A 24866-nucleotide genomic window follows, 5' to 3' on the forward strand; every position below is an offset into this window, starting at 1 on the left:
ATATTTTCTAAGTTGCTGAACACATGTTATCACAAAACCAGCCAAACTGACCCATAAGGTGCGAAGTCCTTCCCAGGTGACACCCTCCTTCTTGGTTCAACATTTAGGAAACTAACCAAGAGGACATCTCCCTCTCTTCCTTATTTATTCAGCTGTGTTTAAACCTACTACTGGGCCAGCTTTCCTTTTCTCCTAAAATAACCATATCCCTTGCTCTAACAACTATTTATGTCAAATGATATTTAATTTCTTGCTTTTTCACATTACCTACAGCAAGAAATCCTTCTGGAAGCCTACCATTATATTTTTTATTATTCTACAGGAAGAAAACAAAGATCCAAATTAGAAAAAACAATAATGTGTTCTCACAGAGTACTTACAATTGATCTGATGTTGTTTTCTTTTGCCAGTTTCAGAGAGGATTTATAGCAATTTGCCAAGTTTTCTTTATGAGTGTCGGTGAGATGGCCTCTTGCGATGGGCCCCACAGTGTGGATCACATCTGCAAGAAATTAAACATAAAATAAAAATTATACTCTAGCTGCCTTAATGTCGCCTATTTATTGATTTATTGCAAGTCAATTCATTCTGTATAATACCTAGATACAGAGGTAGCAATAATATTGTAAGAAAATTATGATTGGAAACCATATAAAAAGATGCAACATTGATAATTAAATAAAAGTTAAAAGCAGTAAAGTCTAAATTTTTAAGTATTTGGATTGAAGGACTAGATGAGGAAAATTAACTTAATGCTTGTTATACATGCCCTGCAATCTACATGCGGGATAGATTAAATGTTCTCATAAATACCCTAAATCTTCAGGGCTGTACAAGTGTAAAAATTTCACAAGTGTTTGAAACCCCCAGTTGTTTTCAGCCCTTGAAGGTCCCCTCAGTGGGAAAGTTCACTACACAAGACCTCAGAACTTTGATGGTGATACCCAGGTCACCATTTTTGTCTCATACTTTAAGTCGTGACCTATGGATGTGTTAGTTATTCAAAGAATGTGCTTTCCTCTCACATCAGGCCAGATGGAGACACCATGCAATAACACAAAATATTCTGTTTGAAGGAACTTAATGAAGAAAAAGAGAAGGTATAGTCAGGAAATATCTCAGGTGTGATGCCTCTGGACTCATCCAAATCAGACGCTGCAATCAAAGTCTCCAAAGTGCTATAAGAAAAATGACTAAAACCAAAACCAACCAACAACAACAAATCACTAATCACCACCCCCACAACATCCAACTAAAGCAACCTTGAAAATAAATCTACAAACCAAAAGGCGTTAGGATTTTTCCACACCCCTCACTTAACTAGAAGGAAGCACATTGACTTTTCAAGCATCGTTTTCCCCAGCATGTGTGAATACACTAGAATGAGTTATAATGTCAGATACTATTTTCCACCCCCTTATCATCCCCATACAATATACAGCAGCAGCAATAAATAGAGGTACTATTTTTCACAACTTTACCACAAAAAAAGGATTAGGCAAACACTTTCAGTCCTGGTACTGCTGGTTCTATTGGCCAGGTTGTGTTTCTGTCCCATATGAGACAGGTTTCCAAGCAACATCTGCTGTTATTACAATCCAGAGTATTTTAATTTATTTGCAAATCTTACAAAACTCACACCATTATTCTCTTTCCAAGCTGTTTTTGATTATTTCCATCCAACCTACACCCAAGTGCAAGGGAAAATGGTCAAACATTAAAAAAAATCTTGACATCATCTGTTGAATCTTGGTCTCTACTACTTAAAAGGTGACTTACGTTCTAAGGCATGTTTTGAACATTTCCAAAGCTTTTTCTTTACATCAGTCAGCAAGTATCAACATTCAGCAAAATAAATTCAGGTCAGAGAATCCCAGTGCCCAGAAACACACCAGCTGTGATGGGAAACTCAGGCCCACAAGAGCCAAACTTCCCAACCGCTCCAGAAAACCACCCGACTGAGAAGTAAATAAAAGGTTAACTACTCTATATTTCCACTAACTACTCTACATTTCCATTTTGATCCCAGTCATTTTCGGATAATTTCTGTTGAACGTCATAGCTGCCAGACGGCAACTCCACCAAACCCTGAACCATCAAGTAGGTGAGTCTTTGTCCTTTATTTTTGGTTTGCCTTTTTCAATTTGTTTTTAACGTGCATTTTAGCTACTATAATAAACAGACAACTATTAAGGCCTGGGAAAAAAGAAACACCATAGCTAGTTTAAAGTTTGCTTCTGCTTGCAGAAATAAGGTTGTGTGAGCATCATCATTAGGAAAGACCGTAATTTCAGCCCACGACCACAACAGGTTCCTTCAGGTTGAAACTTTGCAAGGAAGGTTTCTGTTCGGAAATGTTGGCACTTGGCAACTTCAGAGAAAGAAAAAGCTTCTCTTGGCTTTTTTTTTTCTTAATTCTTATTTGTTTTTGTTACTGAGCAAAGGGAAAGGAATATACCAGTGAATGGGACCTCAATCAAGGTCATTTTACATTTTCACACGCTAATATCAAAGGCACTGTGACGCGTTTCAAATTCACAATACCCGGTAGATAAAAACCAAATAAAGCTATGGCCATAAAATCAACTTTAAAAGAAAGTGTAAATGATGAATAAAAGAAAGAATCATAAAAGATTTCCCTCTTTCTGCTAAGGCTGAGTTAACTTGCATTTCAAGGTGCAGCTGTTTAAAATTGAAGCCTAATAGCTTAAAATATTAATTAATTACTTAGCAAGAAGGAGTTTGGGGGAACAGCCCAAGTACCAAATCCTTGCTTGAGTCTTTCTGTACAAAACTCCCCTTGGTATAATTTCTAGATGCATTTCACTCATTAAATGTTTCACTCCATTCCTTTAGTCTTCCATTATTAAACACTAATTTAAAACACTCTCAGCTCAATGAATGGGATATGTTATTGTTTTTTTCAGAACTTCCTGATTTAGCATTTTTATGGTGTTTCATCACCAACCCTCTACCACTGCATCAGACACTTCACATAGATAGGTAACCTTCAATGCCATTATTAGCTTTTATGTTTTAACTTTTACAAACTCATCACAGCTGGATCTTTAGACAAGACACTTGAGATGGTTACAAATTGGTTTATAAACCATCAAAACTTTTGTAATTGTTTACAGAGTAGCGTTTGCAAAAATACTTAGGCACATTCTTATTGTGAAACACATGATGGAGTAAGATTTTACTAGCGGAGCAACATTAATGAAGTGCCAGTTTCATGGTCAGCAGACAAACAGGGAAGTAATAATTTCATTGTAGTACATTGTCAGTAAAATCAGTGTATCCATACATTGTCTAAACTATTCATTACTCTGCTCAAGCTATTCCACAATATGTTAAAGTTTGTAAGCAGGTAAAAACCCTTTGAGATTAAACAGGCATAAAGCAAACAGACCAGAAAATAAAACAGCTTTTCCCCCTTCAGCCCATACAGTTAATATACGAGGATGAGACTTCACAGGCTGAAGCAGAGCCATTTATTTTTAATATTATCTACAAAGACTGTGTCAATCTTGCAGCTTGTCTGTCACAATAAGGTTTCCTTTCTGCTCACACATTCTCCAGCTCTGTGTAGATGGGTGTGGGGGGGAAATTTCTACGCTGTGGAGATGGAGGATGAAGGAGGGTGGGTGTGCTGGAGCATGGAGGTCTACAGGCATTTGTCTGAGAACATAAAGGGGCCAAACTGCTACCCTGGCCACCTGCTACAGCTGCATTACCAAATGCAAACCTCCAGCACCGCCAGCAAACCCTAGTTGACCACCTTCTATACGAGTATAGGCAGGGCCAGAATAAGCATCCACCCCAAATAAGCCTTCCTGAAGCAAACATGACTTCCAAGTCGGGCTTCAGCGATGGCAAAGGACCATCGCAGGGCACGTTCAGGGATGAGTTTCACCACAGAGGAAGGCGACCTGACTGCAGAGGGAAACCAAGATGGGAGCACCAGTCATGGGGATGAACATGATGATGGGCTGAAGATGCACTGCACATATGCAGAAGCACCATGGTGTGAAGCAGAAGCGGTCTCATCACCTGAAGATTTTTAAACTGGGGAAAATGCAGAGAAACTCCAAAAAGATTTTGTTTGCCTGGAAAAGCCTGGTAGAGATCCCTGCCACCAAATAGCACCTCTTTCTTCTTGGACCTCCTGCACCCCTTCGCCATCAGAGCTTTTCTTAATGAGGTCAAACAGGACGAAGGGATATGAACATTTCCCCAAAGTGTCCTCTCATGTGTTTTTTTGTTCTTGAAAACTACATAAACAGAGAAAAAGTTGGAACAGCCAGCTCGGAGAGAATACCACATTCGCCATTTGTAGTATTTTAATTTTCGTGTCAAATGAAGCTGCCAGCACTGCTTTGAAGCTTCTGATTTACTACGGTCAGTCTTCCAGCCAAGCACATTGATAAGAAACTTCATTAAACAGAAAGCTGCGATCCGTGTGTTCGTAAATCACTTTCCCTGTGTACCCAGCACAGAGCTGTTTGCTCACAGCTCTAACAGCACAGTGAGGCCCAGAATAAGGGAGATCCTCAACCAGGGCCACAGCAATGCATCAAACTGCTTTAATGCTAACCAAGCTGCTTCGTTTTAAAGTGATATTTATAAGGGAAGGAGATATTTTTTCCTACAGAAATGCTTCCAAAGAGGAGGTAGAGGCGGTTGAATAAAAGCATCAGCACAGATCTACACTGTGCAACTGTGTTTTGGAGCTCTTTTGGGGCTGAAACGTGTTATTTTCACACTGGCTTTTCAAAGACTTGCACTGCAACACATGCTTGTTCCATAGAGAGCTTATAGGATATAATCTTCTCTTTTTGGTCATTTGACTTTCAGGCATGTGCTTCGAAATTCTAGTGGCCAAAACAGGCCCAGGGCAATCACACACCGATTTGTGTGTGCACAATCTCTGCTTGTTTCTGTTCAGCATCATCTTTCCCCCTGAAACACTATAATAGAAGCAGACCACTGAATCTTATGTAAGCCACAAACTAATCTGGAGATGTAACAGGCACTTAAGCATTTAAAAACCATCCCTGTCACTACTTCACCACCAGTGTAAATAAATGTAATTCGCTCATTTAATCGACACTTCAAAAGCACAGTGACTCTTCAATCAAACTTCTGCATAGGCCAGCCAAAAATGAAAACACATCTGTTCTACATGTAAGACGACCAATGAGGCTTCTTTTCTCTGGTTTTCTTCATTAAAGAAGTCAGTCACTACACCTTAACATGCTGTTTGTCACACCAGTTTTTACCCTCACTCATACACATAAAGGGCAGAGCAGCGCAGGCCAAGACAAAACAAGGATGAAGTGACTGTGCCTCAGAAACCAACCTGGAAGACCGATGCAATTTACTTTTGATGTAATTTACTCTTCCCTCATTCTTTGTTAAAGTGACACTAGATGGCAAAAATATTAACACAATGAATTTTTCTGAAACAACCGAAAAGTACAAACCGGTTTCTCTCATTTCTTCCCTTACAGAAGCGAGCGCGGTGCGTTCACACTCCACTAATGAACCAGCTGACCACAGATAGAATCAATTACACTTTCCTCTCATTCATCCCGTTCACGCATTCACAGCCATAATCGGCCCATCTAGCAAACTGCATAATGAAGCTGTACCCTGTCAACCACAGCAGGGACTGAAGGCATTTTAAGAAGGAATCTACCGCACTGCGTGAATTGAATTCAAATTTTAAAAATCTGTCCAAAAGTCAGAGGATTTAGGGCTCAATTTGTAAATCTTATCAATTGATTTACACAATCAACACCCACCATGTTGGTGCTAAAAGGGGCAGCTGAGGTTCAACTGATGGGAAATGGAATTACCTCCAGATATTCGTACAAACTGAATATCCCTCTTCTTAAGGAACACACACAACCTAACGCTTTGGTATACGAATCTGCTCGGCTTGTTCATTTTCTATCTCTAGTTACATGCACTTGCACATAAAATGTGCATTTTCAGTGTGTAACAAACAACTGTTAATTTAAGTTCAGCTTAAATGAATCCCCCAGGACCACAGCCTAATTAAAGTTATTTACTAACATGTGTCTCCTAAACTAGATTAGCTCAGTTGAATATTTTAAGTCCAAGATGACATCTTTTATAGATCACACAATGCAAAACTTGACTACATATCACACAGCTCCTCAGTTTGGAAGTATTTTTTTGCTTTGTATAGATATATATTGCATTTATATATCAGCAATTAAAGAGACAGTCTCAGTTTTTTAGGCTTGAAGCACTAAGCACTGCTCAATCTGAAGTTTGTATCTTTTATAGCTGCCTTCAGTGATTAAAGAGCTGATTTGGGTGAACCAAAAAAATGTTTCACGAGCCACAAAACTACGATATCTAGAAGTCATTCATGTAAAATATTTAAGCCATTTTTTACCTAAATAGCATTGTCTTAGGTGTGTATTTTAAGTAGGAGACAGCAGAGCCAGCCAGAAAACAATAGTCCCAAAGGGAGAGACGAAGTTCGCAATGGTTGCACCACTCGCCTCGACAGCCGGCCAGAGAATTAAGTCACACAAGTGAAACCCCCCAAAGCCTTTTTGACACTTGTGCCCGTCATAAAATACAAGGCTCGAGTCTGCTCGTGTGATCCCAGAGCGGTTTCCCTCCCAGCACCCTTCTGCCACCAGGGCCCCGCCGATAATGTCTGCAACAAAAGTCGGCTCTGTTCAGGCAGGAGAAGCGAGTGGTGCAATTAAGAGACGCTATGCTATATCCCAAAGTAATAGGTTTTACAAAAGCAATTTAGTACGACGATGACAGATGTCAAAGCAGTGACTAGACAGACGGCCCCACAACTTGGATGGAAATAATTGCCTATGTGTAAAACTAAAAGGCAACAGCTCCATTTGGGATATTCATAGTGTAATAGGATATGAGTGAACATGAAATGAACACGGCATGACTTCACGTGAAACTGTGACATCCATGATTTGCTATTTGCTTTCTTTTTCAATCGGGACTTGAAGCATTTGGAGCAGAAGTGCTCCAGTGCCATCCTCGTTCCCCTCTACAAATCATCTACCCAAATCAAGACCTTAACGTACCTATGAAAACAGAACATGAAATGAAATTACGCTCCCCCGAGTCGATTTTATCCTCATCATACAACAACAAACCTCATTTTGCTGTAGCAGCGAAGGAGCTTGGCCAAGCACTCTCCTCATTGAGTGGCTGGGGAAACACATCCCAAGTGACCCCCTTGACCCACGCAATGCTCTCCACCGCTCTCCGACTATTATTCTTTCCAAGTGGACAAGGCTATAGACAAAGACGCCCTTAATCTGTCTTTTGGTTTATGTTTGCTACATGTAGGAAAGCACGAGCCACAAAGATTCTCTCTTTATTGAGCAGTAAAAGGATGTTTGGGAATGAGTTTGTCTTTAATTCATCTCGTAATTCAGTCAGCCGGCTTTTCAACACTCAAAAATAAACTTGTTTGCCCTTAAATTGAAAGTGCTTATTCTTAAGACACTCAGTAGGAAAAAGTTTCAGTCTGCCATTCCACAAGAATTTCAAACCAAGATACACAGCATGGTGAAGGATATAACACTAGCCACATAAATTCAAGGTATGTTTAACCAGACCTGATTCAGAAGAGAAGCTTTCAAATATTACTCTACAAATCATACAACACAAATCAAGTCATACTATATGCAAAAATGCTTCAAATATGTTGGGGTTTAACTTAGCCTCAGAGATCCCGTTTTGGAACTGGATTAATCCTTGTTGCATTTGGGCTGTTTTCAGGGTCCAACCCAGTTTCATTAAAGCTGATTTAGCCACCTCTGGTGCTGTATCACACAGTTAAATTATAGATATGCCGGGGGGAGTGGGGAGAGAGGGGCTGGGGGAAGGTGGAAGAGATGAAAGAAAATAAAGAGAACCCCCCCCCAAGAAGTCCCACTGAGCCTCACTACAAAGCTTAATACCAGACTAATTTTATACAGTGAAGATTTACACTCAGAACCTAAATTCTTCCACTTTCCCTCTGAGTGCCAAATAGTGTTACGCAGTGCTCTAATAATTCAACAAGAAGTTCTAGGAAAAGCCTTTTCTTTCCTAAAGATTTTTCCCGTGTAAATTCTGTTTTGATAACATTACTAACGCTTCTTATTAAACCACCTTTCGGTGTTCATTTGAGATCTTTGCAGGGATGCTGAAACAAAGGAAGGCATCCCAAGAAAACTACAATAAAAGGACTAACAAAAATCCCCCTAACATTTAATGTTTGCTATGGACATGGGAAACCTCAAACTGGGTCTTGAATATGAGCAGATCCCCCGATCATTCACAGGGCAAGTGTCAAGAAACAGGGCTTGCTGTGCCAACACTTCAAAGCTTTCTTTCCCTTTATCAAATTATTGAATCATTCAAAATATTTGTCCTTCACGTGAGATTTAAGAGTATCGGCATAAAAATTTACTACACTTCATTTGAAAGGACGGGTGATTATAGCAAGAAGTTTTTAGAAGACCAAACTAAAGATCACACATTAGCAGCAGAATAATCTCAGGTGCGCGGAGAGGAAAATGCCAACACCATCTCATCTGCCTAGTAAAGAGATACAAGGTTTTAAAATCCGATTGCTTCAGGTAAAAAAATCAGACTGAAAGAATTCTTTCCTTAATAAGAAGTTTTATGGGCTTCTTAAAGCCGCAATAAAGCATGATTTAAAGTTTTAAGGAAAATTGTAGTATATTCATAGCTTCACTGTGGTATATCTATTCCTCGATGGTGGCACGATAAAAAAAGTTACCACGTTCATTTCTTCATTTACTTTTTCTATGTATTTAATGGGAATAAAAAAGCTTCTTTCACCATCAAAACTGGAGCACATGTTTTTCATGCAATACTTCTCTAATCCATGTAACCTTCTTTACTAAGAATTTCGTGCATCTTCTTTAAGAAAAAAAAGGTGATAAAATTACAGGCTCTCCACACATCTTCTAGAGGAACCAGCAGTAGCTCAATCAGTCTGGTTAACCTCAAAGTTTGAACTCTTAAAACTTAGGCAACCATGGTAGGGAAGTTTAGTATTTCCCTTGCCACAAACACTCTGCTTTTGGAATACAGAGAGAAGAGCCACATGTAGCTTGTTGGTACCATTTATCATCTCTCAGAGATGATAAATTTTCTTCTTCCTCTCCTTCACAGAGGAAGAAGTTAGGAACAAAAAAAAGACTTAAACCATTACGTATTTCTTAAAACATGCGTTCTCATTTTAAAAAGACAGAGCTAAGGAAAACACGTGAACCATCACTTCATCTTTTAAGTGTCATCACTGAAAAAAAAACCACATCTCACTTTTAGCGCTTCTTTTATTATAACAAGAAAAATACAGCTAATCCCTCCAATTTGCTTTCAGTATTCTTCTTTTGTACTTTTAGGAAGTTGCATTTTGCAGACCTTTGTCTACAGTTGGTTCCTTTAGAGATGGTTTCCCCTGTTGCTCCTGCGAGTCCATCACAAAACAATGGAAATAAAAGAAAATAACTATCACCACTTCTCTCCCAAACTCATACAACAAAAATAGTCAATGGAAACAGGGACACATGTGGCACAAAAAGTCATTTTTAAAAGCTGACTAGATTTCAGGTTGGCAATGCTACTTTAATTGCTTCATAGAAGCGCGATAAGTGAAATAACTGGATGGCTCTTTGAAGCGTAACATGAGACTTCATGCCTAAAAGAGGAGTCTAGCTTTCCATCATCCATTTTATTTTCATTTTAGGTGGGTGAAACCACGCTAAAGAGCCCTCCAGATATCAACATATTCCAGATACCAACTTGTGGGAATGCAGAACATGCCGAGCATCCGTCATAAATTCCTCTGACCGTTTCCTCCCAGTGTCTTTCCCAGATACGCTTTCTGGTTTGAAAGATAGTTCCAACAAGACACACATTAGCACTTGGAATTCACTGCTCTGCAACCCATCTTCAAAGTAAACCCAGCAGATGATGGGGGCATGAGCAAGCCCGAATGTAAGAGGGTGAGGGAAAATGGAAAGGCACATATCTACACAGACCAGGCTATACTGCAGATGTGGACTAATGAAAAAAATAACAGATTTAGAGAAGAACTTCAGTGCCTCGACCCTGCTACCTTGAGGCTTGATTAATAGACAATTATTGCTTCACCAAATACTTCAAACAAAACGACAAAACAGGGCAACTTGTATTATTAATACAACCAGTAACTATTTTAGCAGAACTAGGTAAGCATAAGGCTCGAACCGAGACTGAGAGCAGATCCTTGGCCCAGATGGGGTTGCCCCCCCTGCCCGCTCTGTTCTGTGCAAGTCAGCCAACTGCAGCCTGTGCCCAATACAAAAAGGACATTAGCCTTGACTTCCCAGCTGTGTCTTGCTCAGTTTTCAGGTTCCTTAAATTTGAGGCCAAGCTTACAATTTGCACTTCAATCTGTACCTCTGCACATGGGGTAGCAATACAACACTATCCATCTTTAATCCACTTGCTGTCTGGATTGAGTTTGTGTCACAATATTTGACTCAGCAGATACTGGATTTCACATTAAGGCACATCCACCCTCCTACAGGCTGGGACCAGCTCAGCCAGGCTACTGGCCCACTGTGCTATCGAAGCCACCAGCTGCTGTCACAGTTCAGTTCACCAACAACAGGCCTGCTATGATAAAACAAGAGGTAATGTTTTTAAATTAAAGGAGAAGAGAGTCAGGCCAGACATGAGGAAGAAATGTTTTACAATGAGGGTGATGAAACCCTGTCCCAGGTTGCCCAGAGAGGTGGTGGGTGTCCCATCCCTGGAGACATCCCAGGCCAGGCTGGACGGGGCTCTGAGCAACCTGATCTGGTGAAGATGTCCCTGCTCATGGCAGGGGTGGCACTGGATGGGCTTTGAAGGTCCTTCCAACCCAAACTATTCTCTGGTTCTATGACAGGGATGAGCACCACTGAGGAGGAGATGAGCTCAGTCTCCAGCAAATGTGCACAGAAGTGCTGGCAAGATACAAATGCTATGCAGAGAAACAAAATGCATCCGATGAGGATTATTTAATGAAAATTGTGGTATGTTATTTTGTAATGCTCGTGTGGATTTAAGTGAAAAACAAGCTCTGACAAACATCTTGAGAGTGTTTTGCATCAGTGGAAGTTGTAAACAGCTGAGTGTGAAGCAGCAGCAAGCGTACTGAAACAACCAGCAGAGCAACTTTTTTTCTGTCAAGATAAAGCCTATTATAAAGCAAACTGTTAGTACCTTACAGAAGCTTATTGCACTGCTAATATCCTCCAGCCAGAAGATGCCAACTCTCCTTAAATAAGAATCATGAGGCTAACGGGCTGGAATATTCTTATTGATCAGTCTGGATGTCAGTCAAGGTCTGACCCATCTCTGCCCCCTTCCCAGCTGCCTCACACCTGTGGGCTCTGAACCATCCTTGGCTCCCAGACAACAATTACAAACTTTAACTCTGTCCCAGGGTGTTATCATCTCATTCTCAAACTAAATCCAAATAATGACCACGCTAGCTACGAAAAAGAACGGTTTCTAACTGCACAAAGTCAGCCCAGCACAGGAATCTGGGATGATGATTTCACTGTGCTCACCAAGTTGTAGAACAACGCAAAGTTTCAGCATAAGCACAAAGGCATCTTTCCATTGGCATGAAAAGTGAAATGGAAACTTTTTAGAAAATAAGTTATTTAGCCCACGTTAGCGCTGTTTATATTTTATAATTTAAATATTTGCAATACTTGGGCTTAGTAGAAACTTCATTTTTCAGGGAAGCCAGGATTTTTCTGCACGTTTGCAGTAAAATCTATTTCAAGTTACTAATTCAGAATCTTGGAACCTTTAGTTACAAGATTGTGGTTTCATCTATAACTATCTTCGGCTGCTTCAAGATCACATTTTCTGAACTGATACACTTGCTTTAGGGGCGGGGGAAATAAAAAGCAAAAAAAAGGACACCAAACCAATCCTTCTTCCCAATTTTCCCCAGATTACAATGCTAATATAGCCGAGTGCTCAATTTCTCCCTCTTCTCATCCAATAAAGTTTTTGTTGGGAACTTCATTGCATCGTCAAAATAACGTTCGGCAATCACAAAAAGCTCTGTCATAAAGCTTTTGATAGATGTCTTGCAGCCAACATCGAATCAGGATTTACAGGAACAATGTGGAAAAGTGAAGAACAGGACTTTCTTTTAGCAGAGAGATTACAAATGCAAGTTCAGAGAAAGACTATATCCTTCTCTTCATAAAGACACATTTTTAAACTAGTTTCTGCAAAGTGGGACTTTCAATAGTAACATTAGGTAAGGAAGGAAAATTACAATAGGCCAGGTACCATGTCAGCCCTGATATACTACTACACTTCTTTATGAGCACATTACAATTCAGAGAGCTAATAATAAAAAGAATTGATGCTGAGATGATGAATTGATGCTATGCAATTAGACCTATTAGAATTCACAAGAGTCGACAGGCAATAATCAAACCACTTTCATGCTGCCCATTGCAATTATCTTTGCACTTAAGAATCAACAAAGCACATAATGACTTGCTCTCGATTAAGGAATTCATGAGAAATGGAATTTTAATTAGTGTGTAGAAAATTTGGGCCATTTATTACTTTGCAGGACAACAGATTGTGAAAAGTGTTCAACGGTGGTTCAGGACCAAGAACGTCACATTGGTGCTTCCAACAAGAAGTTCCTAATAATATCCCTTGCAATGGGATTGCCAGAATAAGCACGTGTTCATGTCTGCTAAATTAAAAACAAAACAAACAAACAAAAATACCCAAAACCACCACCACCACCAACGAAAAATACCAAACAAAAGGGGAAAAAATAAATCACAAAGCCCCACACAAACAGCAAATGAGCAACCAAATCACAAACACAACTATTGGAGACCTAAGAGTAAAATGGCAAGCATTGCTGATGCTTTCAATTACCAGCTGGTGAACAAGTCAGGTAGAATTACATTTATTTGTGGTATGAACCACAGATACCAGAAGGCCTAATTCTACACTATCATTGCAATATGATTAGCACAATAAGACAATGAAAATCCGTAATTAGTTAAAATAAACAGAGTCTGAATAGTAACTTGAATGCTGATTTAATTCTTCTTTGAAAAACTCCTAAATAGGGAGATTACTTCGTTTCAAATAAAATTACTTCTTATATTTTGCTGATCTTAGTACAGAACAATTTACTAATAATTTGAACCGAAGCACCAGTTAACAAGTCCTGGAAATGCAGATCCTTGGATAATATAAAATAGAGATTCATGAGGAAGTTAAACAATTATACTGAACTCCAATGCTATGAAATGCACTCTTCAAAAAAATGCAAACAAAAATCCACACTTCAAGTGTGAATCCTGGCAATATAAAGATGAATATAATATTATCCTCTCAAATAACTGAATGATAAGCCAGCAGGATATTAAATAACACATCGATTTGTTAAAAACATAATATTTACTTTAAAAAAAAATACTAGAGGTCCAAAAGAGTTAAACAGTAAATACTGGCAGCATTTGAATTATTCACAATCAAATAATAAACAGTTTGGATTACTGTGTGATTATTGTCTGAAAAAGTGGTCCAATGTCAGGTAGCTATTCCACATTTCTGGTTCCTGGTTCTGTGGGGGAGCCCTGTCTTTCTAATAGCCTCATCAAAATAACATTCACAACAGCTTGAATGGCTTCTTGTGATCATACTTAAAAAGAAGTCATATAGGGATTCACTCTTAAATGGAGCTCTGTGAGGGCTCTGGGAAGCAGTGGGAAAGCAGCAGCGTTGCTGCCCCAGGGCATCCCTCCGCAATAGGAACATTTACACACACTGCAGAGCCACCAGCTCCACCCCTTGCAGCATTTTCAGGGCAAGGGCTCTCATGGATGTGTCTTTCTGTCCCCAGCATCTCCAGCGCTGCCGGAATCGCCCCTTGGGAGCACGAGAGCCCGTCACAGGTTAAGCAGCTCAAGGTGCTGCTGTCACTTGCGATCAGCTGAGGGCTGGAGAGCGGCTGGGTCAGACACAAGGACAGAGAAATCTGGCACCAAACCCTCCCGCCTCACTTCCCACCTTCTTCTGGGCTAATGTCAAGTGTGGCCTGTTTAATACGGAGCATCTCAGCCAGGGTATTAAACACACCGCTGAGAACTGCCCTTTCTCACTGCCCAGCACTCAGTGCTGTGGTTGCAAGTGGAAGAAGCTGGGGAAGCGACAGAACCTGTTTTCTTTGATGTAGCATTTAAACACAAGTGATTTCTGTGAAAAATAGCGGAATTTGACTGACCCAGCTGAGGCAGCAAAGCTGCTTTTGGAATGGATTTGAGAGCGATGAATCCCTGCCCTGGGTTTGGCTGGGATAGAGTTGTCTTCGTAGTAGCTGATACAGAGCTGTGTTTTGGATTTAGAATGAGGATAGTGTTGATAATAACAACTAAAACATGAGGGTAATTAGTCAAGGACTTCTCACGTTTTTCAAGCTGTGCCAGGTACACGAAGCTGGGAGGGAACCCGGCCGGGACAGCTGACCAAAGGGGTATTCCACACCGTACTATGTCATGCTCAGTACATAAAGCTGGGGAAGCAATTGGAAGGGGGGGACGATGGCAGTGATGGCATTTATCTTCCCAACGCATGATGGAGTCCAGCTTTCCTGGAGATTGCTGAACCCCTGCCTGCCCCTGGGAAGTGGTAAATTAATCCCTTGTTTTGCTTTCCTTGTGTGTGCGGCTTTTGCTTCACTTATTAAACTGTCTTTATCTCAACCTCTGAGTTTTCTCATTTCTTACCCTTCTGATTCTCTCCTCCATCCCACCAGAGGGGAGTGAGCGAGTGGCTGCGTGGTGCTGAGTTACCAGTGGGGGTTAAACCACAACAATCCCCTTGGAGTCCTGCGGTGGACACAGGGTGAATAGTTCAGACATACCAGAAGTTTTTGTTCAGAAGGCAAGCAACAGTATCATTGCTTGAAAAATATAACACAATTAATTCAAAATATGCTTACAAGGCAAAGGACACAGTCACTCCAAAAAGGGCTCCTAGATTAACATCAAAATCTGTTAAACAATGTCATAAAAAGCACCGTGCTGTTGAGGATTGCTGCAAGTGAACCTGAACTAAGTGATTCTCTGTGCCACAGAATTTACAAGATGATGGCTCAGTACCTCATTAAAATTAGGGTTCTGTTAATTAAAGCCTTCTTTCAAGTGATAGATGACTACTGTGGATATAAGCTGTGCATACTGTTGCAACTTCACATTAGGAAAAGCTAACGCACATAAAGCATAAAGCCCTGGGCGGAAATAAATTTGGGAGACTGCTATGGAAGCAAAGATTACTTACACTGTAATACAGAGAGGTAGAAGTGGGGGGACAAGTAGAAGGTTCTGTAAAATTCATGAAAGGCTTATTAGCACCCAGCTTCATCTGAAAGTCCAAGAAGTAATAACATTTCCAAATATAATTTCTTGTTAAAGGAGGCTTTTGGGTTTTTTTGCATATTCGTAACTTCTTAAAGAAGACAGTGTTTGAGAAGAGTGCTCAGTACTATTTGGATATTCAAGTCTAGTCATTATCCAGCTGACCCTTCCAAATGCTTTATTTGATTCTTTAATGGTTTATGTGAATTCAAATTCCTCATTTCCACGACTAAAAGGTAAATTCAAAACCCAAAGATTAGGATTACATATAAATTAAGCATGTGTGGAGTCTAGATTGTGTTGCAATGAAACAGAGAAATTATGGAGGTCAGAGCACACTTCTTTTTTTTCCTTCCCCATATCAGAAAGAGTAGAAACCAAACCATCAACCATATTGACAGTCACTAGTAGCTCTGAACCATGAGAAGTCTCCCTATACAGGCATCAGATCCATGAACACCTTCTGCAAGTAGGATACAGTTTTGAGAATTAGCTACAACTGAGGAGACTCAAAACCCTGAGTCTTGCTGCCAGTTTTGACGCAGTAAATGCAAAAGGTGCAAAGTGGTACTGACCTCTATTCAGCATGGGCTCAGTTTTAAGCCCTAAGCATTATCTTAGTTCTCTGCAATGTTCCCGTGATTTCAATGGGAATAAGCTAGAGGGCAAAAATACAACTGCAGCAAATCCTTAGCATTTACTTGCTTTTTACACCTAAAAGTGTCAGTGCTGGCCTATGGAATAACAAACACAGCCATCACTATTAGCGTAGCAAAAAATACAGCAAACAAACTGATGAAATAGTGTAATTATGTGAATTTTCTGTCCCTAATGGAGGGAGCTGTTCCCAGATGGGACTAAGAAGTTCCTGTAGGTTCACCTGGAATCATCCTGACAAGAAGCTGTTCCCCCTGCTCTCCTGCAAAGGAAAGTGTCCTTGCCCTGGGGAGCCCATTCCCTGCTATGGCTCAGGGCTGTGCACAAAGACACTCTCAGCAATTAGGCACAGCTACACGAGCCTTTTCAAAGGGATGATGCTTTCCAGAAAGTAAAGAGGCGATTGGGCCTTGTTAACCAGAAACCAGGACAGTAAAACCCTAGAGACTTCATACTGATCGGCTTTTCATTATTGTGTGTTGTTGCAAGGAAAGTACATGAATCAAATGCAGCCACACGTGTTTTGACCACACAACAAATGCATTTAAACCCAGAATTTCTCCCTTGTATTCATATATCTTCTGTATAACAGCACCTCTCTCTTTTTCACTCTGCCCCTGCTCTTCTTCCCTGACATGCTTATGTATGATTAGGATTTAAATCAAACCATATTTTAATAAAAATAAACGGAGCCGAAGATAAACAAATCAATACTGAGTAGCATTTTTTTACAACCTTGCCAGAAATAAAACAACTAGCACATTAGCAGAGAATGTAGTAATTAAATTAGTCAATTAGGATATTTAAGTGATTACCACATTGAATCAAAAGATTAGCTGAAATAAACATGGATAAGCTCTGAGATAGTGAAAAAAGAACATGCACTGTCCTCTTCCTTATCAAATGAAGAGTGTTTATGCAACACAGTAGATTTATTGCCATACGCGCAACTTCATCTGATCTGTTACTCTTAGCACATGAAGAGGATACCTTAAAAGCAAATGAGATCATAGCTCTGCCCACATTAATTGCTGCTGTAATACTACTTGAAGCATCCTTTGACACCAAAATTTACTACAGAGTTATAATCATTTTTAGGAATGCTACCAACTCGAAAACAAAAAACAAACCCCAAAAAACTAAAAGGTTTAAATATTAATAGCACTTCAATGCTTCCTCTCCCAGATGGCAACACAGCTGACTGCTGTTCTCTCCTACAATTCAGCACTGTTTATCCTCTGAATGTCCCCAATATAAAACCATTTTAATCTTTTGTTGCTGTTGTAAAACTTGATCTACTGTGGGACAACATAATTAAGTGTCAACTTTTTGATACATGGTACAAAAAGTAGATAGAATAATCCAGCCTGTACATCACCAATAATTCAGTTTACGGCTCTGTGATAATGGGATTCCAGATTATCAGCCAAAAGACACAGTATTTTACCCCTCACAGCACCGGACTAAGGTGTAATTCTGTTGCACTTGGCGCCTTTTCAGCACGTTTTCTTGCTGCCCCCTTATCTCTTCCATTAGCCTGTTAAAAGTGTTATGATACTTATAGAATCATTTTGGTTGGAAGAGACCCTCAAGATCATCGAGTCCAACCACAACCGCACTCTCTCACTAAACCACGTCCCTAAGAACCTCATCCACACGTCTTTTAAACACCTCCAGGGATGGTGACTCCACCACTTTTCTGGGCAGCCTGTTCCAATGCTTCACACCCCTTTCTGTGAAGAAATTTTTCCTCTTATCTAATCTGAACCTTCCATGGTGCAACATGAGGCCATTTCCTCCCATCCCATCCTATCACTTGCTACTTGGGAGATCCCTCCCAGCTCCACAAGCACGTCCCAAGGCCCTGGAGCAGCCCCGCACATCCCAGGCTCCCAGGATGAGCCCCTTCATCAGCCCCATCACTCGCTCACCTCTCCCCTGTTCCCGCTGCGCTCAGCCGTGCGTCCACCCGCGGTCACAGCAGCTCCACGGCTCCTGCCGAGACTGTCCTGAGCTGCAACGCTGCGCTGGCTCCTCTGGCTCCAGAGGCAGCTCCCCCAGCAGTGGTTTATGGAGCCACGTGCATTGTTGCATCAGCACGTTGCTGTGGCAACACACTGTTGTTGTGTCACCGACCGGCCACTCCCGGGCCCACCTGGAGCCCGTCTGGACACGTGTGTGTGGGACACCCGCTCTCGCTGACCCTGCTCTGAGGAGGGGCCTCGACTGGCACTGACTTTGTCACTGAAGCAGAGAAAGGTATCAAAATACATAGTAGTATGATAGGACAAGGGGTGATGGTTTTAAACTAAAGGAGGGGAGATGCAGGCTGGACATGAGGGAGAAATTTTTTACAGTGAGGGTGGTGACACCCTGTCCCAGGTTGCCCAGAGAGGTGGTGGATGCCCCATCCCTGGAGACATCCCAGGCCAGGCTGGACGGGGCTCTGAGCAACCTGATCTGGTGAAGATGTCCCTGCTCATGGCAGGGGTGGCGCTGGATGGGCTTTGAAGGTCCTTCCAACGCAAACTGTTCAATGATCACTAAAGAGAGCTACCTCTAAAAATAGTAATCTACCCACGTCTCACTACTATTAAGTGAAGTTCTATTATATATAATTAACCCGAAATATTGGAAGAAAGGCAGCAATGAGCAAGAGAGGCTTCCAATAATGTGACAGCCTTACAGTTGGATGAAATTCTGAAACATATATTCTTTTAGCCATAGATCACAGGATCATTTTGGTTGGAGGAGAACCTCAAGATCATAGAGTTAAACCATAACCTCATTCTGGCACTAAACCATGTCTCTAAGAACCTAATCTACGTGTCTTTTAAACACCTTCAGTGATGGTGACTCCACCACTTCCCAGGGCAGCCTGTTCCAATGCTTCACAACCTTTTCCATGAAGAATGTTTTCCTAATATCCAATCCGAACCTTCCCCGGTGCGACATCAGGCCATTTCCTCTCATCCTGTCACTTGCTACTTGGGAGAAGAGACCAACCCCCTCCATGCTACAACCTCCTTTCAGGCAGTTGCAGACGCCGTAAGGTCTCCCCTCAGTCTCCTTTTCTCCAGGCTGAACAGCCCCAGCTCCCTCAGTCGCTCCTCATAAGATGTTGATCAATCTTTGCTCCTGAAGGGCCAAACAGCCAAACATTGCACCCATGAGGAACTGCCACGTACATAAGTTACCAGAAGGACAGAAGGATTTTCCTCATTGGCACATAACCTGTACCTACAACAGTTAACCTAATGTGTTTATTTTATCACCCACAATATGCATCCGTTGAAAGATGCTGCAGTGTGATATTTGAACGCAAACCATTATGAATATTTCCATACGGCTGCTATTCCCCTCTAGCACACATTATTTCCATTTTAGCTTGGTAGTTTTATCAACGAAGGCTCCTTGGCATAGGTCCATGTGGGAACATCAACTGCTAAGACTTTAAATCAACCTCCTTGTTAGTGGAAGCACACAACACTATTATCCAGTGACTTGATATTCCTGCTAAAGAGCAGGAGGTTAATTCTCTTTGCCAAGTTAATACCTCCACAGAATAATTCCCTGGCTGGCGCATCAAGAGCAAAAAATCACTCACTGTGTGTGGCACAGCCCGGGCCACCGGGACCCAGCAGGGACCATGGGCACAACCAACTGTGCACACCACTGTGTCCAGATCTGGGCCCAATGCTCCGCTGTGTGTTCCTCCAGCTCTTTAAGCACATCAGCCCAAAAAGCTGTTGCGGAGAAAATAAAGCTGAGTATACTAGGGTGAAAGCAGGGCAATGTACCAAGGAATCAGGCATGTTATGCTTTTCTTTGATGCTTTAAAGCCAGCAGGGTTATGCATTTTAAAACATTGTTTCTTTGCATAGACCTAGTATTCACAAAATAAATCTAATTAGTTTAAACAGCTTCTGTATGCCAAAACAACCAAAAGGAAAAATCCTTTACTTTTCTTCTTTTGCTTATGTGTAAGAAAAAATAAAATTAGACACTGTGAGAAAGATGGAAACCAGTCAGTTCCACAATGTCATCCACATATTGAAATACATGCCCAACTGTATATACACACGTACATCCAGCAGAGCAGGTAACCCTGTCTTTTCATTTAAATTCTACTAGAGTCAATCAGATGCAAGAAGGAGTATCTGCCAGTAACATTGTTCGGTATTCGACTGGATTTTAAACTCAATATTGAATTTCATTTTGACACTAACCAGTAGTATAGAATTCCCACCAATTACCAAGAGTCAGACTCTCAATTTTCAACTGAATGAACCAAGATCAATGTGACAGCCACCACCTGATTTATCAGACTATGTATACTGAGGATGTTTATAAAAACTTCTTTAAAACTCTTTGCATTTCTGCTCTTTCAAAACAATATGGTAGAATACTATTAATGAAACATGGCAATTTCATCATGAGAAACAGAACTGTACGGTTAGAAGAATGAGGTTTAAAGATAAAACATTTTGAGCACGTGGAAAATAATGTCATTCTAGAGATGATGACATGGTTACAGGGTTGACAGATGCTTAATTACAGGGTTTCAGACATCAGGGAATGACCACGGAACACATGAAAGGTTGCACATAGAGTAACTATGGGAATCATTTTCAAATATCATCATATAAAATCTTGTATGCCCAAAAAGTTTCCTTTCCCTTATCTTAAGGAAAATTTGCAATCATGAACTTCAATGACTGCAAAAGGACTAAGGCATTTTGCTGAATCACAGAATGAATGATCACTGACAGATGATGTTTTGCTTTATTATCATGTCCACATCACAGCTGGGATCACTTGAAGCACCAGAGTCTCAGCTCAATTCTGGACCAATTCCTCCTCGGCTTTCTGGCAGCATTTTTGCCAGATGTTGTTGGCTTTGAGGGCTCTGTGCATGAGTTGACATGTTCACGTGTTGTGAACATGTGCCACTTGCGAACCCAGCTGGATTCATCCCTCTCTGACTTCAGTTAGGCATTCACAAAAACATCTGGTATTGGGGAAGAGCGAAACATCTGTTGACTTCAAGCAGAAACAGGTATTTATGCTATCATGTATTTGAAGATATCCTCTTCCCCCTCTAATTATTTGGCCATCCCTTTGAAAGAACCTAATATTTGGGGGAAAGAAATAATATTGCCTACTACAAAAATAAGCCAAACAAGATAGTTCTTCAGTGCAAGAGTCTAGAGTGGTAGTTATTGACTGGTTTGATATTATATTACCACAAACGACTGCGCACCAGCAGCACTGATTTTAGCAGAAGTGTTTAGAAACATCCCCATGCCCCATCCAGCCACATCCATTGACTCCAGTACTTTTCAAGTCATTCCCAGAGAACAGACCCGCCTGCTGTCAGGAGCAGCCTTTGCCTTTTCATTTCAAAACTCAAAAGCACCGCAATGAAAAGCAAATTTAGAGGACCAGCTGCCTTGGTGCAAATGAGGAGCTTGTGCTTCTGTCCACATTGGAGGAAGTTTTGTGGACGTTTCCAGCACAGATGGATTGAAGCTAAGACAATTTATTTTGTGAATAAGTGGAAGAAATAATGACTAGAGCAAGTCCCTGACAGCACTGCCATGAGGTACATACGAGGCTCTCTGGATGGCTCACAACTACAGAGTATTCATGTCTTGCACTGTTTCCTCTCAGTACAGAGCTCAGTGCCAAAATTATTGGGAAGAGTTACACGACAGATGTTAAAATCCCCAAAACCCCATCATTGGAGCTGGAGGGATGATCATGATTTTTGATTATATCACTGTTTTATTCTGAAAGATCCCAACATGCAGAGAAGAGGGTTGTTCTGTACTTACGGAAAAGCCTTTTTGAAAAAGTTGGTCAGTTAAGTAAACTGAAATCCCAAGGAGAGTTTGCAAATACAATCATAACAAGGCACTCATATAAAGAAAAATATCAAGAGTCACTAAGGCCAAAGAGACCCCTTCCAATTGAGGCATCATGTAAAAAAAACCCAGTGTCTTTGCAAATTCAAGGCCCCATGGCATTCTGGCAGTGGCATAGATTTAGCTACACTAAGCTCCAACACAATTAAAAACTAAATAACATTGCTGTATTTATGAGCTCTGCATCTACATCCTGACCCCATCCCAGGCTTCTCTTACAAACTCCATGCCACATGACAGCAGGTTGGTAAACATCACGTTATGAACGACCTAGATCCAAAATCAGGATTTAATGGTCAAAGAAAATGTGTCTAACCCAATTTATACTCCATGTAAATTGCTATGCTACCATGTTCTGCAATTATTTGATTTTCATTTTTAAATGGAATACTGAAGTCTTGCATGGGAATGTCTCCTGCAAGTATGTCTCTTACTTGCAAATGTCCCTTAATTGCAGATTTCATGAATTAATGTATATTATCAACAAAATGTATAATTTGTAGGCATAAAGTCAATACAATAGACAGATAAATTTTGCAATAGAAAAGAATATAAATTACAACCACAATGCTAAAGGCAAACGATGGTTAATATTTTTTAGTACCTAATGATGTTTATTCTCCTCTTTTTCTCACCAGCTAGTACCACCATAGCATTATTTCTTTTGAGACAGAGCTGACCGTATCTATTTATGAATAAAGTTGGATTTTATTTCAAGCACAAGAAGCCAAAAAAATGAGTCTTGTTATAAACTGGCGGAAGTGGGACTTGTTTGTGTGTTTCTAATGAGTGAACAAAACCCATCAACACGTAAGCACTGGAACACTAAATAATTTTCAAAACTGATTCATCAAACTGTGTGAAGTCTTTTTTTAATAAGTTTTGTTTCTCTATTTACCAATCTCCATTTGCTTAATGCAAAGAAAGTAGCTAAGTAATTTATAGACAATACATTGTGCATAAAAATGTAGAGAGTCTGATGACCACTGAAGGCTGAACTACAGTCCCTTGAAGATATTAAATCATTCTGTTCTGTGTTCTTCATTCAATGGAAGATTGAACTACATTGTTTCCTGCTACTAAATACTTTGGTTGCCCTGTATATTACCTCTGGTTATGCTAACCCAACCCAATCCTATCACGTATTCATTATCTCTTATGTTACATAGTATTTCGAGTCTCTGCTTTGCGTTTGGCTAAGTTCAATTGTTACATATCTTACAAAAGAAACTTCATTTGCATTTATAGTAAACTCAGCTGCACTAATTTGATAACATATGAACCAAAAAGGTTAATTCTGCCTTATAAACTGAAATTAAACCCAAAATTTCAAAGCTTGCTCAAAGTAAGTGCATTTTAGTGAACAACACTTGAGTTTGTCTTGCATACTTCCAAGTACAATAAGATACAAGAGGTCTTGCATGTGTATGTATTGCATAGAATGGCAGATGTTCTGCAACACAAACTGAAACTGGAATCAAAATAAAGGTGGGGAAAAATAAATCAGAACAAGGACTGTTGCAGAAAATGCACATGAAATTTATCAACATGCAGTTTCAAAAAGGAACTCCCCTGGCAGACTCCCTACAGTAAACTCATAATGAGGACTCTGCAATTTCTATGGTGATGGAGGATCACAGTCTTGGTGCAGAATCAGAAACCGAGGGGCAGAGCAGGGCAAAAGTCACACACCAGCAGGTATCAGCAGGCAAGAGGGGTCAGTCAGTTAAAATCTCACCAAATAAACAAACTGGCAGCCCCTGTCTCCCCATAGATGAGGTTTTGAGGAGTCACAGTATCACAGTATGTTTGGGATTGGAAGGGACCTCGAAAGATCATCTAGTCCAATCCCCCTGCTGGAGCAGGAACGCCTAGGTGAGGTTGCACAGGAAGGTGTCCAGGCGGGTTTTGAATGTCTCCAGAGAAGGAGACTCCACAACCCCCCTGGGCAGCCTGTTCCAGTGTCTGTCACCCTCACTGAGAAGAAGTTTCTTCTCAAATTTAAGTGGAACCTCTTGTGTTCCAGCTTGATCCCATTACCCCTTGTCCTATCATTGTTTGCCAATGAGAAGAGCCTGGCTCCATCCTCACGGCACTCACCCTGTATATATTTATAAACATTAATGTGGTCACCCCTCAGTCTCCTCTTCTCCAAACTAAAGAGCCCCAGCTCCCTCAGCCTGTCTTCATAAGGGAGATGCTCCACTCCCTTAATGTCCCAACAACCACTTGCCAAGTGACACCTGATGAAAGCGCAGGGATAATGAAAAGCACAATATGAGGCTCAAAGGGTCCAGAGGAATTCAGACGGGTGATCACAGAGTTGGAAGAAGCAGCGAGCAACGCTCTGCCAACCCTCCCTGCTCCACCATGTTATTTCTTTAATTTGTTCTACCTGTCTGCTCAGATTATCTAATGTGAATCTCAAGCTGCAATTACACTGCTGGCCAAGCCATTGGGTAAATTGGTTCTGACGGCATTAGGAAATTTGTGCTGTAATTGGGTGTTCCTCAGTGATGGACACAGGGTTTGCCTGATCACCACACTGAGCTGGGAAGGAGATTTCAAGCCTGGTGGGTTTTCTGTGCCATAAAGAGATTTCTGCAGCTCCTTGAAGCTGGAAGCAAAACTCCTTCCTCACACCAACTACGCTGCTTACAAGGCTTCCTAGAAAACAGACCTAGCACTGCCTACAAATGTTGGGGACCTTTGCACCAAAGGCTTCAATAGGGAAAAACAGCGATAATTTTAAGAGGAAAGCTTGGTCCAATTTAAGATTACAAACCCACAGAGACCA

At 40.8% G+C, this 24866-nt stretch overlaps 1 protein-coding gene across 1 annotated transcript in view; it reads right to left on the reverse strand.

Annotated features, from left to right (window-relative positions):
- Positions 1-24866, reverse strand: part of MACROD2 (mono-ADP ribosylhydrolase 2) — a gene marked incomplete at its 5' end in the record, with an annotated part of 853200 nt that overhangs the window by 353616 nt on the left and 474718 nt on the right. The window contains one exon of the mRNA XM_080342121.1: positions 381-502. Coding sequence (XP_080198247.1) covers positions 381-502 — 122 coding nt within the window. The remainder of the gene's footprint in view (positions 1-380; positions 503-24866) is intronic.

This window comes from Nesoenas mayeri (assembly GCF_963082525.1).
Source record: "Nesoenas mayeri genome assembly, chromosome: 3".
NCBI lineage: Eukaryota > Metazoa > Chordata > Aves > Columbiformes > Columbidae > Nesoenas > Nesoenas mayeri.